Source organism: Cavia porcellus, unplaced genomic scaffold (assembly GCF_034190915.1).
Source record: "Cavia porcellus strain 051 isolate PalLab524CR breed Dunkin Hartley unplaced genomic scaffold, mCavPor4.1 scaffold_32, whole genome shotgun sequence".
NCBI classification, from domain to species: Eukaryota; Metazoa; Chordata; class Mammalia; order Rodentia; family Caviidae; genus Cavia; species Cavia porcellus.
The window spans coordinates 38,479,205-38,497,923 of record NW_026947515.1 but is presented as its reverse complement, the minus strand read 5'-3'; the positions used below and the strand labels follow the sequence as shown (position 1 = coordinate 38,497,923).

The following is an 18,719-nucleotide window of genomic DNA, read 5'->3' as shown; positions in this document are numbered from 1 at the left end:
AACATCACTACCGTCAAAAAGAGTTAAAAGGTTTTTAAGGAAAATTTATTTTTTTTGTTACAGAAGTAATACATGTTCATGCAGTTTGTGTTTTGTTTTTTGGCGTTGGGGATTCAACCCAGGGCCTTGGGTATGCTGAGCACATGCTCAACCACTGAGCTATATACCCAGCCCCATGTAGAAAAATAGGTAAGAATTCTGAACAAACAAAGGGAGAAAATAAATAAAAGCCGCCTGTAATCTTCATTATTAAAGACAGCTGTCCTTAAGATTTTGAGGTCTGTTTCTGCTGTGTGTGCTTGAGTTTAGTTTATGTATACCTCTGTGTCACACACAGGTTTTGGGATCATGTTTAAAATTTGTTTTTTGCTTTGACCACTTCCTATATCATAGGAAACTAGAGGGCTTTGCACACAAATGTAGAGAGAATAATCTTCGTGTGCCAGTCAGGGGCAACCCTGCCTGGTTCAGATAGATACTCATATTCTGGTACACGCGTCAGGAGCTGCGTCTTCAGAGGTGACTTTGGAGATAATTGATGATTGGCCCATTAGAGATTCCTTTTGCAGTCCGTTGTGTTTTACATAGTCCAGATAAGGAGAAAAACTATGTAGCAGCCACGAGGTAAAGCCTCAGGCGCTTTCCCAAAGCTCTTTGCATCTTTTTTTTTTTTTTTTTTTTTTGCAGCTTGCAGATTATATCTCAGTTACCCCGTTCCCTGAAGCTTTTTTTTTTTTTTAATCCCAAACTGAAGCTGTCTGTCCGCCTGTCCAGTTTCACATACAGGATTTATCTTTCCAAGGGATACAAGGTTTGCTGTCTGTGCATTTGGCGCAGTAAGCTCTCTGTGGTGCTCAGTGCAGTAGCCACTAGCCTTGTGTGCCTCTAAGTTAAATTAATACAAACTTAAACAGATATTACTCTGGTTTTACTCTGTGAGTAAGAATAATCAAGAAAAGTTCAATAGACTAATACTTAGCCAGGTATTAAACCATATACCTAATAATCCCACGAGCCTGAGGGCTGAGGCAGGAGGGGTATAAACTGAGGCCAGCCTGGAAAACTAGTGAAACCTCTGTCTCAGAATAGAAACCGGCTAGTGATGTCACTCCTGGGTGAAAGGGCTGTGGGTTCAATCCTAAGTGTTGTCGGCGTGGGGCAGGGGGCTAGCAAGGGTGTCACTCTTTGAAATCCCAGTCATACTGATATGTTTTAATATGCCACTGTTCATGTATTGAAACCTTAGATGGTACCCATTAACATGTACAGTTTTGTTTTTGTTCTGAGTACATTTAAAAACATGAGAAAAGTGGCACGCTTCTGGGGGAACAGACTCTGTTCAGCTTATAATTATGGTGTCATGTCACATGAGGTCTGCATGTTGGAAGTTTAGTGGTGTTAGGACAATTGGATCCATTAGGAGGAAGAAAGTTTAGGTCATACCCGGTAACTTAGGCAACTGTAAATTACAGGTCCAGTAAGTTATGTAAACTTTTGGGGTGGTGTTGTTCTGGGAGTCAAACTAGGGCCCCGTATATGCTAGGGAAGTGCTCTACTACTGAGCCATCCCCAACTCACTGTTAGAAATCTAAATATAAAAGTGTGGAAAAATACTAGGAGAAACTATTGGGAACATTTTTACAGTAGTAAAATGGGGAAGCCAAATGTTCCTCCAAATATATAACATACATATGGCATATATCAGAGAGAGTGTGAGTATCCATAATCTGTTCTTGCAGATTGGTCAGGAGAACTAAGTACAGAAAGGTGCAAAGAATGAACGTGATTCCCAGAAGAGGCGCTTCAGCCTCCGTATTGTGGGGTACAAATTAAGACAACATGGCTGTGAGATTGCCAAGCAAACAAAAAGCCGGTGCCTGATGTTAGCACAGACATACTGTGCAGATTGCTGACACTGGCACAACCTTTTTGGGGAGCGTTTTGCCATTGTGTATTAGGATGGAAGAAAATGGGCATGCTTCTGACCTAGCAGTTCATTTTTAGAAATCTCTTCTCTAGAAATACTTGACATACGTACATAGAAATGTTTAATAATAAGTGTCCTTGTAGCATTATTAGTGATAATGAAAAGTTTGGTAGTTTAAATTATCTGTCAACTGAAAATTGGTTAACCCCCCGTTTCTAACGGTTTCTCTGTTCTGTGTTTGTGTATAGTCTGAAAGCTTTGTGACATCAAGAGTAACACTGACTGTAAAGGGTCCTGTCGGCGTCTTCACTCTCCTTTTCTTTTTCTCTAGCTATACCAAATGGTTTTGGAACCAGTCCACTGACTCCATCAGCTAGGATCTCAGCACTAAACATTGTGGGGGATCTCTTACGGAAAGTGGGGGTAAGCATTCCATTGTTACCTCTAGGCGTTTTCCCCGGCAGGGTAGTATTAAATTGTGTTTAATTTGAAGGGAGGGAAGAGAAAATGGTACCTTCCTGTAGTAAAATCTGTAATGCATGAGAAGCAGAAGCGTCTGGTGACTAGCAGAGACTCGTCCAGGCGACGCCTCCAGGGCAGGGCCGTGGGCCCGAGCTCTCGGCTGCGCTCGGGCCTTTCCGTCTCCCTGTGCTGTGTCTGCAGCCCTGTGCGCACAGCCTGTCTGAAGGCCTCCCTGGGACGCGCTCTGACCGTGCTTTTGCCCTGGCTTTATCTGTGCTGTGGCCTTGTCTTCTGTTCTGTGGGATGTTAACCCTTGGCTTGCGGCCTTGCTCAGTGCTCCACTCTGCTTCAGTTTTAGTGTTCTCGGGTCCCCTCTCCTTGCATTACAGGCCACTTTGGTTCCTGCATGAATGTTCCTGGAGGAGAGTGTGGTCTTCCTGTGTTGCTCATGTGCTAACGTGTCCTTTTGCCTACGTCTGCCAGGGTACTTGAGACTGCTGGCACTTACTGCCACACTTGACTGTTTAGTTTTTATTCTGTTTAATACCTATTTCTTGGTCTTTCATCAGCTTCTCTTGCTTTCCCCTCCTTCCTGTTGCTCCATGAATCCGTGGATCTCTTACGGGTACGCTGCTGACTTCATGGTCTTTTGGTCCTAGAGGACGCTTGCAGTCTGAAGCGGCCAGACAGTTGGGTTACTCTACCCAGTTACAGGACCATGTAGACTTAGGCCATTCCTGCATAGGGAGCAGTTTGGCATTAGCTCTTTCCCGCTTCCCTCATTTGGCTTTCCTTTTCCTTTTCAGGGGTCAGCTTGTAGCTTCCCGCCGTGCACTACACCATCACTCACTTGTGTGGTTTTTGTTTTCTGAGATCGGGTTTAGGCTAACGTTGAACTCACTGATAGCCCAGGGTGGCCTCAGCCTTCGGAGTGCTGGGATACGGCATATGAGCCGTTCCCCTACCTCCATCACTTCTGTGTGACACACTTTGTAAAGCAGTGTGGAAGCTGCATTGTACTGTGTTCATGAAGGAAAAACTGGAAAGCCATGACACAAAGCCTTAACACTGTCTTTTCTGGCTCATGAAGTGGATTATTTTCTCTGTATCAGGTTTGCTCTTAAATCCTCATTTTGCAGTTACTAGGAATAGTATTGTGCATAAATTACTATGCAGCACTAAAATAATCTTTCTTCACTCCCAAGATAACCACTTTAAAAAAAACCCCAACCCCTATTTATTATAAGATAAACCCTATGGTGTTTATCTCTATAATTTACAGTAATATGCTTATTTTTCTTTATTTAATCAACTTTAAGCAACAAAACAAAACAAAAAGACAAAATTTTACTGAGTTCCAATTTTAAGTTTTTATTTTTTGTTGGTTGTTTTTAAAATTTTAAAGTAACTTTTTTTTGTTATTGTTCGTTGGTGCTGGGAATTGAAACCAGGACCTCACTCACACATGTTAAGCGTACACTTTACCGCGGGATGGTGCCCCCAGCCTGAGTCAGTGTTGTGTTCTTAAGCTCCTGTTGTGACCTTGCTAAGCCAAGCCGTCCTCCGCACCCCTGCTTGCTTCCTTTCCCGCTGCTGCCCTGCTTTCCTTGAGTTCTGTGGGTGTGGGTTTCCACTGGCGGGCTCTGTAAATGTTGGAAAATTGGTCATACTGCCTTTGTGCTGCGGTGCCCACGTGTGTCATGTACTGGGGAGCCAGGGCAGGAGCTAGGCTGGTTTTCTGTTCTTTTTGAACCCTGACTCAGACTTGTGTGCTGCTCAACCTTGTGCTTGCCAGGCAGGAACCATGCCACTGAGCTGTATCCCTGGCCCATGGAGCTAGGCTGTTAGTATTTGTGCCATTCAACAAATCTCCTCAGCATTTTGCTTTTAATTGTCATTTACTCAAAATGATACCATTTGTAACTGTAACCCTGTTTGTTTCTTCTGACATTCTAAATTCCCTTTCCTCTTTCGGTAGAAGCGCACACTCGTTGTGAGGCCTCCTCTCTTCCAGCTAGCTTCGCCTTATGCTCTCTGAAATCTCCTGCTGGGTTTCTAGGGCCACGGCAGCACGGTCAGCCCTGAACTGCTCACACTCTGTGATTATGTTCCTGTTCCTTGGCTCATGTTATTTTTTGTTTGTTCTGATTCAGTATTATAATTTATTAGAAGCAGAGATAAAAATTTGATTTGTAGCCCTCACATGGTTCACGGTTCAGCAAAGTCTGTCTTTAAGAGATCACCAGAACTTCTTATGTTGTTATCCATCAACCCCTACATATTTTCATGCGTATTTCACAGCTCTGTATACAACGCTGCTCACTGACTTGAGCTGGAATCTCTCTTCCCTACTCATAGAAAACCAAAGCCTCTGATTTAAACTTACTTGAATTCTTCTCTCCCCGTTATTTCCTTCCTGTTGTCTCTGTGGCCATTGTTTCTTTTGTTTCGGTGGTAGAAGTGTCAGATTCCTGCCCGTGGCTAATTTGGCTCTTCTGTGCTTTGGATCCAGTCCTTCCCATTGTCTCACCTTCATTTCTCTCTGTTAATACACAGTATTTACCACCCGAACACTGGGTACCCAGTGTGTAGTGTTGTGTGTTACCATTACCTCCCTTTCCCTGTGATCAAACCCTGCATCCTGCATGCTAAGCATGTGCTTTGACATTGAGCCATACTTCTAACCCTTGCATAATTTTTGAATCTTAAAAAGCAAACATGGAAGCAGCTGTTGTTTCCTGTCATGCTGTGTCTCTTCCTAGCCATACCCTTCTCCCTCCCCTCCACAGCTAAGTTTTTTGAAAATGTATCTGCACTACTGTTAGCATCCATTAAACCTGCACACCGTGATCTCCAGGCTGTCAAATCCAGTGTGTGTGGTTCTGATTTTATTAGAGGCATGCAGCACATCAACACTGACCTCCCCCTCTCCCCCAAAACGCCCTTTGTCCTGTGCTTCCTTGGTGCTGTTCTATGGCTGCTCCCACCCGTCCCCCTTCTTTCTAGTGGTGCTGTTGAGTCTTTATCTGCCCACCTTTTCAATGTTGGCTTTGCTGAAGGTTCTGTGTAACTTTCTGATCTTATTCAGCCAGGTTTCATCTTATTCTGGGTTTGGATAGCTTCCACATCTTAATCTGAAGACCTCCTTTTGTCTTGAAAGTATCAAGGGCTTGTATTAAATGTTTCACTGGTATCTTAAACATAACTTGTGCCTGGTGTATGTTAGATGCTCAGTGATATTTAAATGACTGGACAGGTATCTGCCTGCATGTAGGGAATTAATGGCTCTCACTGGCTACTGTGGATGTGTATACGTGCAGGTCACCAACGTCCACCCAGCGTATCCCACAAATTCATTACCTTTCTTCCTTCTTTCCATCGTTATTTTATTTTATTTTATGTATGTATGTATTTATTCTGTGGGTTTTTTTTTGAAACAGGATCTTGCTATGCCATTCGGTCTGGCTTTCAGCTCACTTTGTAGCCCAGACTGGTCTTGAACTCACAATGATCCTCCTGCCTCACTGTCCTGAGTGTTGGGATTATAGGCGTGGGCCACCACACCCAGCTTCTGCCATTATTTTATTAGTTTATTGTAAGGAAGAGGAAGCAAAGTAGGCAATAGCAGTCTTTTTTGTTGTTGTTGTTTTTTTGCATATCTTACTGAAATAGCGACATTGGAATATCAAATGGATTCATATAACGAAGTGTATGTTATCTGTGGATTATCTGCATTTCTCCTCCTTGGGTAACAAGAAAGGACTGTGGTTTTGCTGTTTGCTTTTTAATTTTGCTATAGATTATTCCTTTTTTGGGAGTGTTGATGGGAATGGGAAGTTGGCGATAGCTGCATGTGTGGAAATAGTAGAGACACTCCTGTTCCCTCCACGTTACCTGGTGACAGAGCTCGGCCCTTGCCAGGTGATGTGACAGGTGTACAGACCTGGAGTTAGAGGCAGATGTTAACAGGCCAACCAGTGTCAGCTGCAGCTGAATTTTCAATTACAGACAGGGCTTCAGTTAAACATTTTACAGTGCACTTTCACAATGCAATAACTTTCATTTCATGGGAGGTGGTGTGAGTTCTTGCACCCATGCTGGGGCAGTGGAAAAAACTAGAATGAAGAACCTGATAGAAGAATTGGATGTATTAAATACATTCTCAGATGTTTTAAAGCTTGCTACTATCACAAACATACGCGTACCTACCCCAGTCACAGCACCAACCAACCAGTAATACTGAGAGAAATAATAACTTACTCTTCAGAAAAGCAGTCAGCACAAACACTCACTTTTTCTATTGGAAAGTTATTTTGGGTGCGTGCCTGTAATCCCAGCATTCAGGAGGCTGGGGCAGAGGGTCGCTTTGGGTTCCAGGCCAGCCTGAGGTACAGTGTTGGTTTGGGTCCTCTAGAACTGCATAGTGAAGCCCTGTCTCAAAAAGACACACACACACACACACACACACACACACACACACACACACACACACACACAGAGACAGAAGAAAGTTGACATTATTTTGATTATGATTTAACTAACCACCATTATCAACTGGGAGAGTAAGTGTTGGGACTTGAAATAGAAATGTTTTGAAATGCAAATTTTTCTGTGCAGCTACTGTTTTGACAACCTTATCATTCCTTTTCCCTGTTTTTAGGCTTTAGAATCCAAGTTAGCAGCTTGCAGGAATTTTGCAAAGGACCAGGCAGCACGGAAGTCGTATATTTCAGGGAATGTTAACTGTGGAGTGATGAATAGCAATGGCACCAAGTTCTCTCGATCAGGGCACACATCTTTCTTCGACAAAGGGTAAGTCCTGGACCTTTTAAGTGATCAGTTTTGGAGCAGTAATGTTTCAGATTATTAACTTAAGATAATTTCAGTTTGATAAACCTACCTGAAGCCTGTTCTCATTCAGATCTTGGGGGACAGAAGTCTGTTGTTGTCTTTTGATCCCCATGGAGTCTGTTTCCCCAGGAACCTTTGTTCTGGGAGCTGACTCTCACAAGGCAGCAGCGCAGCGCTGGGCTCAGGAGGTTCTCGCTTGGTAAACCTGCTTAGCAAGTCTTTTCAGGGTAGAAGACAACACTGTAATTATATGTAGACTCTGTAGCAAACCTTTTATCTGAAGATTTTAGAAATCTACAAAGCCCTGAGTATTTAGACACCCTCAGTTTTTTCTGCTGCTCTCGATAATTATGACGTGTTACAGCAGACCAGATCTGATACACAATCCACCCTTGAAAATCCACCCTTGAAAATGGTTGTATTGTTCATCCTCACTGGCGTGTTCTGGTTCATGCCTGTTACTTAAAAGAATTCCACCCTGAAGTGTACACATTTCATTAAGGACAGTCTATAAAAATACATGGTAGAATACCAGCACGTGAAGCAGCTGTCTTCTAATTGTGGGGGTTCTCCAGGCCGCTAAGTCTGAAGTTAGTTCCCTTGGGTTCGGGCGTTGCAGGCAGGCTTAGGGCGCGTTCTGTTTCTGTACTGTTGGCTTGTTTCAGCAGCACGTACAATAGAATTGTTCCTGTGCTGGGTGGGACATGGCGTGGATAGATGGTTCTGGGTTAGAGCAGCCCTCTCCTCCAGATGATACGGGGAAAGCTGAGGGGACGTCTTCAAGATACTGGAAACAGAGTCTTGCAATGTGTAATTAATTCCCTTCAATAGAGTAGTCACTTGGTGGACCTCAGGTGCCTTATGATGTGAGAACAGGCATGGGCCAGAACTGAGTGGCTGGACAGGTACCTTTGTGTGTTTTGTACCTGGGGCTTCAGGATATACACAAAGGGGGGATACACTCTTTCCTGGCTGCCGCTCCTGCCTTTGACTCACAGAGTCAGGGCAGCAGTTGCTCAGACAGACATGAGCTCGGTCTTGGGGAGCTGTGAAAATTCAGTGCAAGGCGAAAACAGGAGTGGCCTTGGGCTTTCTGCCTGGGTCCCTGCCCGTGAGGAACAGCCTAGAAACAGTGTAGGCCTTGTTTCCCGAACTCAACCTAGAAGCTCAGTTCCTGAGTGAATCAGTTTCCGATAGTACTTGGTTTTTGCCCAACATTTTATGAGTTTTATTTTGTACTGTGGGCATAAGGGAATATGCTTTTGCGGGCTGGCCCTTGTTTAAATATTAACTTATTTGACAAGTGGATTGTGTATGTCCACTGCAATATGAGTCTACTATTGCTCGAGCAATCTTTGTCCGGTCACTGTAGTCCTCAGGCTGGCTTTGGGCCTTGTCTGCTGCTTCGCTCGGCTCTGGGCTGTTTGGCTTTTCATCTCTCACTTTCTTCTGTCCTGTGCAGTAGATAAAAACCAACATGGTGTGTACCAGGTGCGACAGTAAACAGGGAAAGCGTGACTCCCAGGACCACCATTAAATCTGGCAGGCTGCAAAAAAGAGACCAGTCCTAGTTGGGCCTGATGGTGCACACCTGTAATCCCAGTACTTAGGAAGATGAGGCAGGAGGATCGCCACAAGTTCAAGAATGGGCTGGGTTACATAGCTCAAGCTGATCCTGAACTTTACAGTGAGACCCTGTCAAAAAAGAGAAAGACCCAGTGTGTAAAGGAGTGAAGAAGTGTGGTTTGCCGTTGCAGCCTGTGGAGACTCTGCCCGGCTTCCCAGCCCTTGGCTCAGTACCTGCCTCCTGTGCCCTCTTGGAGTCTGCAAGGTAGCCTGTGCCTGTGACTGAGAAGGGATTTATTCGTGGGTTCGTGTGCTCTCCCAGCCTTCAGATGTAGTGAAGCTTTGCCACACGGAGCCAGACCTAAGTGGGCAGACAGGTTGCTTTACGGAATTCAGAAGTGTTTTGTAAATTGTTTCGCTGAGGCTTCTTGGAATTGTTTTTTGATCTAGCCTGGAGTGGCGCTGCTGCGTGCCTGCTGGTCCTGCTCCCTCCCGCCCTGTGGGTGCGGTGAGCGCCTGGGTTTGCTCTAAGCTGTGTGTTGTTTGCTCCTTAGCCTCAGTTTCTCCTGTTTTACTTGCCCTGTTTGCAAGCCAGTCTGATTCTTTCAGGTGAGGATAGGTGGGCATGGACTAATTTTAGGACATGATATGAGAATAGTATTTGTATTACTATCTAATCTTCTTTCTTTTTTTTATTAGGCAAGAAAAAGTCATATTTCCCACGTTGTTCATGGGTAAACTGAATTTGTTTGCTGTGTTCTCTTTCTCTTTCTTAATCATGGTGTGTGGTGGGAAAAACATTAACAAACTGGTTTACTAACTGCATGGGGCTGACTCGGCTTTAACAACTTTCAGCCCATGGGTGAACCTTGATCGTGTGCTTTTACTGGTTTAGCAGTGCAGAACCAAAACACTTCTGTGGCTGTGTGCGGTGGTCTGTGCCTGCAGTCCTAGCTTCTGGGATGGCTGAGGTGAGAGGTTCACTTGAGCCTAGTCGTTGGAGGTCAGCATAGGCAACATGCTGAGAACCCATCTCAACGAAACAGACATCAGTGCAGGAATCGTGGGCAGCTGTGACAGCACGCCGGCCGGGTGGCGTCGCCGGTGTGGGGCGGGACATTGTTGTGATGTCAGAGTCGGTGGGGGGGCTGTGTGTGGTCTGTCTGTCTGCGGGGGTGGAACCCCTCTGTCCTGCAGCAGGTTTCTCGGACAGGGCCCCTTTGCCTCTTCCCAGAGTGAAATCGGAGGGTACGGAAGGGCTGCCTTAGGGTCACCGCCCTGCCGTGCACAGCTGGGCCGAGCACTGAGCTGGCTGAAGCTGCTGAGTGGCTTTCTGACCCTGACAAAGGAGACGGGACTCCAGAGTGTTCGCTGCTGCTCCGGATGAGCTCTGTACACCTTCTCAGGTGTAACAGGCTTCTTCCTTCCCGTCTTTATCTCTGCCGTGTTAGATTCACTGTCCTTTCCTGACTGGTTTTTAAACGTACAGTGGCTCTTTTCCCCGTCTTCATGCTTGTGTTGCCACTTTACAAGCGAACTGTAGCACCTTCTCCTAGCTGGATTCCTGTCCATCAATTTTAACTAGACTTTTAAGTAAAATCATGAATTGTACAGGTCTAGAAATTTTCCCATCGTTGAGTCCCAGGTGTGTCTCTCCATCCTTCCCTGTTAACACCCTGCATTCAGTCCTGTGGTCCATGAAGACATTTCTCAGCAGCTCTTGCACTGATTTTGGTACATATGGAGGTGTTTCTTCTCTTGGGAACCTTTCTTCATTGCACAAGTGTGCGGTTAATTTAAGGGGCCTCACCAGCAGAAAATGCTGGAGCCATCTGCCCCTCGCTGTGGTTTTAACTTCCTGCATCCACAAAGAGAAACCAATTACCTAGTTTCAGTTCTCCCCTTTTATTCTGGGTTGTTTTTCCCATTAGAGCTGATGTGCGCTGGGAGCATCACAGTGCTTATTTGCTGAGGGCTCCTGTGACCAGAGGAGTCTAGAAAGGGTCAGTGCACTAGGCCTCTGGAGGCAGGTCCCCGACTGCCCCATTGACAGCTCACAAGGTGGGAGTTACTGTGGGCTCCTTAGCTGGGTGGCAGTGGGATGGACCTGATATTTCTTAGCCCATCTCTGGGAAGCACTGGCACCCACCCTAAACCCTCATTCGGAGCCACCCTGCTGGTGGCTGCCTTTGCACGCTCTGGTGGACCAGGTGCCAGAATCTCCTCGGCAACCCAGGGAGTCCTGCTCTCCCTGGGGCTAAGGGGCACTGCAGTACAGCTTCTCCTAATGGCGCGCTCTGCGAGGCTGGGAAACAGAGGTTCGCGTGCTAGAAGCTGAGGCCCGCTGAGATTCCTGAAGAAGCAGGTACTGGGGACTCTGGGACTAGCCAGACAAATGACATGTGGGGCTTATCAGGTGAGCACCACAGTGGCACACAGGGTGTGGCCTTCAGCCAGGAAGAGGCACAGGCATGTGGCCTTGGAGAGTGGGGAGGGGTGATTTAAAGTGTTCACATGACCTCTCTCAGCCTCCGGAGGAAGACTCCAGGCTGTCCCGCACGGAAGTAGGACAGTGCACGGCAGGGACAGAGTACGTTTGTCAGGGCTTTGCGCTTGCTCTGTGTGTGTGTGGCTTGGTTTCAGATTCTGAATACGGTGTGTGTATTAAGACGTGCACTCAGCTGCTTCCGGACAGCCAGGGGTTTGCTGTGAAGTCTGCATGCCTGTTTCTCTCGCCTTCTCAGCCTTTGGCACTGTAGTCGGTGCAGAGATGTTGGCTCACTCTTGTTTTTGAAGAGAACCTCACCATGAATCTGTATGGTCAGCTCCCGGCCCCTGTGCAGGCTGGGGCATGTGGGTAGTATGGTGCAGGGTGGTTCTTTGTGGTTGGCTGTCTTCTTCCAAGAGGCTGCTAGGCCAAATTCTCCTAGGAAGTTTTTCAGAACAGAGAGGCTGCCGTGGCCCAGGGAGGTTCCAGGCCCCTCCTTCCTCCTCTGCTTGTGCTGCTGCTGCTTCCTGAGGCTGCGCTGCCACCGGGGTGCGGGGTGTGGTGCGGGTGTGGGAGCGGGGCTGGGCGCTCCCCGATGCACTCTAGTGCTGGTGCTTGTGCAGGGCTGGGCTGCCTGCGTGTTACCTTGCTGTCTACTGTTAGTCTGGTGTTGCTTGCTAAACAGTTTGTAACCAGTTATTTTTCTCCCCCTTCTTAAGATATTTCTGTACATTGTAAGAGATCTGGAAATATTAAAGTAGTAGAAAATGAACCTAGAGGGAAGAAAAGCAACTACTGGTAAATTTTCCTTTGGACAGCACTTGCTATACCGATGTATGTGTACGCATTGTGTATATATAGGACTCACACATTTTGTATTCATATGTGTGTGCATGTCTCTAAAACCCTCACATTCTAGATTTGGCTACACTGTAAAATCTATACAAGGGGCTCCAGCATAGAATCTAGTATATACTATTTACTTTCTCCTTTTTTTACATCATAGAACATATGAAGTTTGGTAGCTGCTGCTTTTTCTAGTTAGCATTAACTACATTTTGAATATTTACCCCATACTATTAAAAACTGTGTGGGATATATTTTTAATAGTTAGATAATACCATATTCACCTGGTTCTTGCCTCTATAGGAAAAAAAAAAAAAATCAGGACCTCAGTGGTGAGTGTGACGTAGTTGCCAGGAAAGGGCACATGGTCTTGGCACTGAAGGACCGTGAAGTCTTCACCCCTTCCACAGCGGGCGCTGTCTGGGCAGCCTTTACCCTTGGGCGGGAAGGGCGCTGCAGAAGGCAGATGGGTTTTCATTGTGTGTAGAGGTTTAAATGATAATCCCCTTCTCTCCCCTTCTCTGCTCTGGTCCTCCCTACAGGGCAGTAAATGGCTTCGACCCTGCTCCTCCTCCTCCTAGTCTGGGCTCGTCGCGGCCGTCTTCAGCACCGGGTATGCTGCCTCTCAGTGTGTGAGTGCGGCCTCCAGGTGGAGGATCCTGCCCTCCTCCAGCAGCCCAGGACACCCGCCTCGCCCTTCGGTGCCTGGGCCAGCCCCGTGCCCCCTTCCTGCCTCCCACGGCTGGCAGTGGGCGAGCTGCATGCAGTGGCGGCTGCTGGGCCCCGCCCAGCCCCAGGACTCTGCGCCATCTCAATACTGGCTATTTTCTTTTCCTGCCGTAGTGCCGTTGGTTTCACATGATTGCACTTTTGTGGGTCACAAGGTGATACATACGTGTGTGACTTGGTCACTGGATGCAGAAGTACCCATTCATCACACCTGCCTCGTAGCCCACTCTGCTGTGCCGATAGGACTTAGTTGTGTTTAGGACACTGCAGATCTCTAGACGTTCTCCCCCAATCAGGTTAACGTGTGCCCTCCTCCTGCGCGCCCATCTGAGCATCTCCAGTGCTGATAATCATGTGTCCCCGCTCCACCCGTACAGCCTGGGCCTGCTTCAGGCAGAGGCAGAATGGCGCTGAGTTAAGGACGCGCGTCAGCACCTCCCGACCCAGCAGCCGGCACCAGTCCGCCGTTGCCTCCCGCGGCCACGGGCCGCTGTCTGAGCCACGGGGCAGGAGCCTCCGGCCCGGCACCCCAAGGCTGAGCCTTTGCGTGGCCGCCTCTCCCACGCGCCTCAGACTCCGGGAGGGGGTGGCAGCCTCCTCCCCAGCTGTCTGGTCCTTCAGCTGAGTGACAGTTTCAGACTTTGTTTTCATGTCTGAGGGGCCACCCCGTTTCATAGGGAAGGACTGAGTGGCCTAATTCAGGGGCCGGCTGACCGGAAGTGGCTGTCCTGTGCACCCTTTGATTACTCTCATGCTGCACTTACTGTTTCCGTTGTTTTATTGTACATAGGTTTGTAAACATTACCGCCTGAGGTATCTGTATATAACTTGGGCATTTAGCTTTATTTATTCCAAACTCATACGGCATGTTACTGACTTACGATGGTGTCCTACTCCGGGCAGTTGTAGAGGATCATCATGTGGTTAAAAAATAATTCCCTCCCTCCCCTAAATCTTTTAATGTGGAAACAATAAATTTCACAGAAAAAAAGGATTGAATTGCTTTATTGGGGTTCCTGGCACCCCGTGAGAGAGGCTGCGCGTACGGAGCTGGCTTCCAGAGTGTCTTCTGCTTTACCAGGCAATGTGCAGAGGACAGCAGCTGCGGGAGGGACAAGGAAGACTGCGGGGCCTCCGAGAACGTCTTCCTCGTTGAGCGGGCTTGTTCTGGCCAACTCCTGGGGCTGGTGTTCAGGCCTGCGTGACTTTCAGGGGCAGCCTGAGCGCGGCCCCGGCTCCACGTGAAGATTGGGTTACGGACCAGGACTCGAGGAGGGAGCGCGGCAGGCGTGGAGTGGCTCGGGTGGCTTTGCAGGCTGAGCCTCCAGCTGTACTCCACGCAGCACTGCGACCAGTGCTGTAGTTGCGGGATTAGAGGGCACCGGGCCTGGGCTTCTCGTGTCTGCACAGGTGGGTGTTAGCAAATGAGAAAAAGTGCCAGACGTTCAAGAGCAAGACACAAGGAAACCCCAGGAAACGTCAGCTCGGAGTCTGTGGCTGCGTGAGAGCCTGTGAGCATGCTTGCTTACAGCAGCATAAACACATCGCATACGGAAGTGGCTGGACAACACTCGGGTACGTTTTCGAACACTTCTGTCTGGTACGATATGGGCAGGACTGCTACCCCGTTCCTGGAGGTTTTGCCCTAAGCAGCCTCCCTGAGGCACTGCCGTGGTATGTGCTGTGCCGAGCCACACTGGTAGCGATGGAGGAGAAGTCTTCAGGCTCTTACCGTGCGCAGCAGCTCCCAGCTCTTGCCCAGCTGTCACTGAAGAACTGGCTTAGAGGTTCAGCACCAGCAGACGCTTTTGGTCATGCAGGAACCCCACAGAGAAAGCATCCGCAGCAGAGCTCCTCTCCTAAGGCAGAGGCGAGGCGAGGCTGGAGCTGGAGCGCCGGGGCCCTTGCTGTGGCTCCCCAGGGACTCCCCAGCTCCTTTGCAGCTGCCTGCCCTGGGGTCGTCTCACTCACACTGTCCTTTCCATGGCTGCTCGGTAAGTGGGTGGCTGGGAGAGGGACCCTGGCCTAGGGGCCCGTGTGTCAGTCCTAGCCTGTCATCACTGCCGTGGATCCCGGAGAGCAGCCGTCCTGACCCCTTGTCTGGAGGAGGCTGGCGCTTGGCTCTGTCCCTTCATGGCTGTGGAAGCCTGTGGCGTAACCTGCGGAGACTGCGTGGTGTCCTAGGCCTTGCCTTCAGCTTTCTCCTGGTCAGAGGCCTGTTCGGTACTTGTCGGCCTTTAGCATTTGCCACCTCGAGTGAGCCTTACTGCTTACTGTGCCTCGAGAGCTGGAAGTTGCTCTGGAGTTGGGTGCCTGGTAGGTGCCTGCTGCCTGGTTGGCACTGAGACGGGGTGGGGGGGGGATGAGCCCTACCTGGCCGGACCCATGCGGTGATCTTCCCTCTGTAGGTGCCAGTCCTCCCGACGGCAAGGCCTGGGCTCTTACCTCCAGACATTTTCATTTCACACCAGTCTCATCCCTTGTCCCCAAATGTCTTCCTAGATGAAGAGCAGGAGCCAGTGTCCACTGTTTTTTAGCCCAGAAAGGCTGGAAGCCACACCCAGCGTGCCAGCTGGCAGCAGCCTTGGCTGGGCCTTGTGCTGCAGTGACAGGCGTGTAGAGAGGTGCGGAGTAGGGGTCTGAGCCCAGCTGGCTGCTGCAGAGGGGCCGGGCGCGCGTGGTCAGTCACAGCTGAGCTCACACAGCTGGCTCAGCAAAGCCAGGGCCGGCAATGGGCCCAGTGTCCTTCCAAACCGGAGGTGACACTGCCACACTCCTAGTCTGTGGGTCTCTCAGCAGATGGGTGGATTATGAGTGGCGGAAACGCCGAGCTGTGGGGCTGGCCTCTCTTCATCTGGCTCCCGACCGGTCGTGTCCACTCTTAGCTCACAAGCTGCCCTGAGGTAAGGTCAGCACCGCCTGAGAGCTGGGGTCAGACCCAGCACTGGGGAAGCCTGGCGGGTGAGACCCACAGTGCAGCCACAGCTTGAGGGAGCACAGTTGGCGAACTCGCGACCCCCACCACGGAGGGCAGCCAGTAGGGCCACGCAGCCAGCTGGCCTCACTGCTGGCCTGGAAGCCGCTGAGTCAGCCCTTTCACATTCCAGCCTTGGCTGTGTGCGTGGCTTTTTCTGTTTTCCCCCAAAGGTTAAAACAAATCTAAAACACACGCTCAGCCTTTCATGTAAGTAAGGTATGTTATTTACTTCTTCCCTAAAAAGGGGTACGGGGAGAAGAGAGGTTGCCTTTGTAAATAATTTTCCTGTGACTTCAGGCATCTTATCTGAAAAGTGGCCCTGTGACTATTAAAAATAAAATGCAGGGGAATATAGTGGCTCATTAAATTTTAATACTTGCATAATGCTATTAAGAACAAATAAAATAAATTTCAGTAGCCCTGGCTGATGCCAGGGAAAGGTCAGGACGACCTGGCAGGGCGGAGGACCACAGGCTCAGGCGTACACAGCCACACCACACCGGGCTGGAAATGTCCAGTGGAGAGAGGACAAACACCGGAACAGTCTTTAAAAAATCAGCAAAGAAAGAGAAAGGAGGCAGATGACTGTTTGTAGTTGCCCAAATTAATTTTTAGAAATTGGCTGAAGTAACACATTTTCCTTCATCATCAAGTCAGCCTGAAACTCAGGCTGAGAAGTTCCAAGATCTCTGAGCGGCACCCCAGGCAGTGCGCTTTGCCCCACCCAGGGACCAGCTCAGTTACTCCTGGGGGTGCTTCAGTGGGATCCCCAGGTTTCCTCAGCCCCAGCCTCGGGAGCAGAGAGCTGTTTCCTGGGACCTCAGGTACAGCAGTTAGAGGGCACTCTTCATTTTGTGACCCCTTAGGAGAAATGAGCCCGTTAGAAGTGTAAAAGCACTTTAGGTCTTTAACATTTACTGAAAGAGCGTTTACTTCTTTAGACAGATTTCCGCCCTTTCACACTGAATTCATGGACAAAAAGAGCAAGCGAGGGGCTCCTGAAACTGCACATTTAGACCTGCTGCTCGTCTTTCTTTTGGGTGGTACCAGGGATCAAACTCACAAACTCACGCGTGCCCGGCAGGCGCTTGTGCCGCTGAGCTAAATGCCCAGCCTTGAGGCTGATGCTTTGAAACCACCGTATGACCCATCGTGTGCCTGTCTGCCTTTTCCTGAACACTGCTGTCGTCTGTGCCAGGTTAGCTGTTGGTGTCACTGTGGCATTCCTGACAAGCATTTCTGCTGTTGGTGAGACTTTTCCTAAGCTGTTGCCCCCTACTCTACAAGTTCTGATGCTGCGCTCGATTAACTTTACCAGGAGGGAGGCAGTGACAGCTGCCTTTCAGCTGCCACCCATTGGAGGGCTGTACCCCATTACAGTCGGTGCGTTTGCTTTGGAGAGGCAGTGTCTTGCTTAGATGTCGCAGAGTTGGGGTCTGACTGTGTCATGTGACATCCTACCTAAGGCTTCGTCACATCCAGTAGGGCCCGTTGTCAGGCTACTTAAAAAATAAAACCGCATTGCTGTGACCAATCAGATGTGAATTTCTGGTCCCAGGAACAGCTGAAGGACACGTTCCGGTTTTTTTGCCTATATTACTGGTTATAATCTATATTGTTTCTGACACAGGCATCAGTGATGGCTCCTTTCGATTGTTTTTGTGTTAAGATTTCAGACAAGGAGACATTTCACATGATGTGCTGGGTTCTCAAAAGACAGAAAAAAAAAAAAAAAAAAAGACAAGGGGCTGGGGGTTTAGCTCAGCGGCATAAGTGCCTGCCTTGTAAGCAGGCAGTCATGAGTTCAATCCCTGGTACCGATAAAAATGAAAAAGACCAAAAAAAAAAAAAAAAAAAAAAAAGACAGGCGGCCACAGAAGGAATGGACTGCAAGGCCTGGTCTTCATGGCTGGCATAGGACAGCATTTTGTAAACATTCAAGGCTTGGGAAGGCTCAGTGTGTGTTGTCCCAGAAAGCTGGAGGAGGAAGATGAGTTCCACTGTGTCCCTTCCAGTGACAAGGCAGCTTGTGAACAGTCCGCCTGCCTCTGGGTCTCAGCCACTCGGGTAAGAGGAGCCATCACCTCCCTTTCCGGAGTCCAGCCCGTCCTCTTTGGACAGGCCAAAGTAGGGCAGAAGGGATGGTTTGCACAGCTCTTTTCTAGTTGTGACAAGGACACACCTGTCCCCTGCAACCCTAGCTTCAAGGAGCAGAGATGAGGGTTAGGGTCAGCTGCACCTAGAGCCACAGGGTGGGCTGGCCAGCAGAGCACCTTGGCTTTATGGCCTCAGTGGGCTCTAGAGGCTTTCAAATGCCACAAGTTTGGAAGTGGACCCTTAGGCCAGTGGGCTAGAAAGGTGGTTATAGCCCCATCAAAGCAGTTGTTAAAAAAGCTCTTGGACTGTATTTTTGAAAACGGTGCCTGGGGTAGCAAAGGCAGAAGCAGGGAGCTCACAGAGTGGCCGAGGTAAACCCCGGCCCTTCACCTCCAGACCCTGTCTGCTGCAGATCTCTTCCTTGAGCTAGAAATGCCCCCGGGGGTTTTATAAACGACCTTTCCTAAGGCTTAGCTGGGGGTTTATTCAGTGAAGAAAGGTTGTTTCACGTTACTTTTCGGGTACTGGATGTGGGTAGCAGTGGAGTCAGCCAGCAGCCTTCGGGCTGGGGCTCTAGCTCAGTGACACAGGCGCCTGCCTGGCAGGCCTGAGGTGGCGAGTTCAGTTCCCAGCACCACAAACAACAGACAAACCAGCCCTCAGTCCGTGAACTGCTGGATGCTGGATTCGGGGGTGAGAAACTTCAGGACTTCAGCTCACCTTCCTGCTATGGCTGTGACACCGAAAAGAACGCCTGTCCACGCCTCATGTCCTTG

The 18,719-nt window shown here is 48.9% G+C and overlaps 1 protein-coding gene across 5 annotated transcripts in view; it reads left to right on the top strand.

Annotated features, from left to right (window-relative positions):
* Positions 1-13,863, top strand: part of Ndel1 (nudE neurodevelopment protein 1 like 1) — a 52,379-nt gene extending 38,516 nt beyond the window's left edge. For 2 of the 5 annotated variants that reach the window (XM_013148723.3, XM_013148722.3), the window contains exons 7-11: positions 2,259-2,350; positions 7,050-7,201; positions 9,506-9,540; positions 12,014-12,092; positions 12,683-13,863. In XM_013148723.3, the coding sequence (XP_013004177.1) occupies positions 2,259-2,350; positions 7,050-7,201; positions 9,506-9,540; positions 12,014-12,092; positions 12,683-12,776 (452 nt within the window). In that variant the 3' untranslated portion in view covers positions 12,777-13,863. The remainder of the gene's footprint in view (positions 1-2,258; positions 2,351-7,049; positions 7,202-9,505; positions 9,541-12,013; positions 12,093-12,682) is intronic. The other 3 variants (XR_010045119.1, XM_013148726.3, XM_003466226.5) reach the window with 3 other exon arrangements.
* The last annotated feature ends 4,856 nt before the right edge of the window (positions 13,864-18,719 follow it).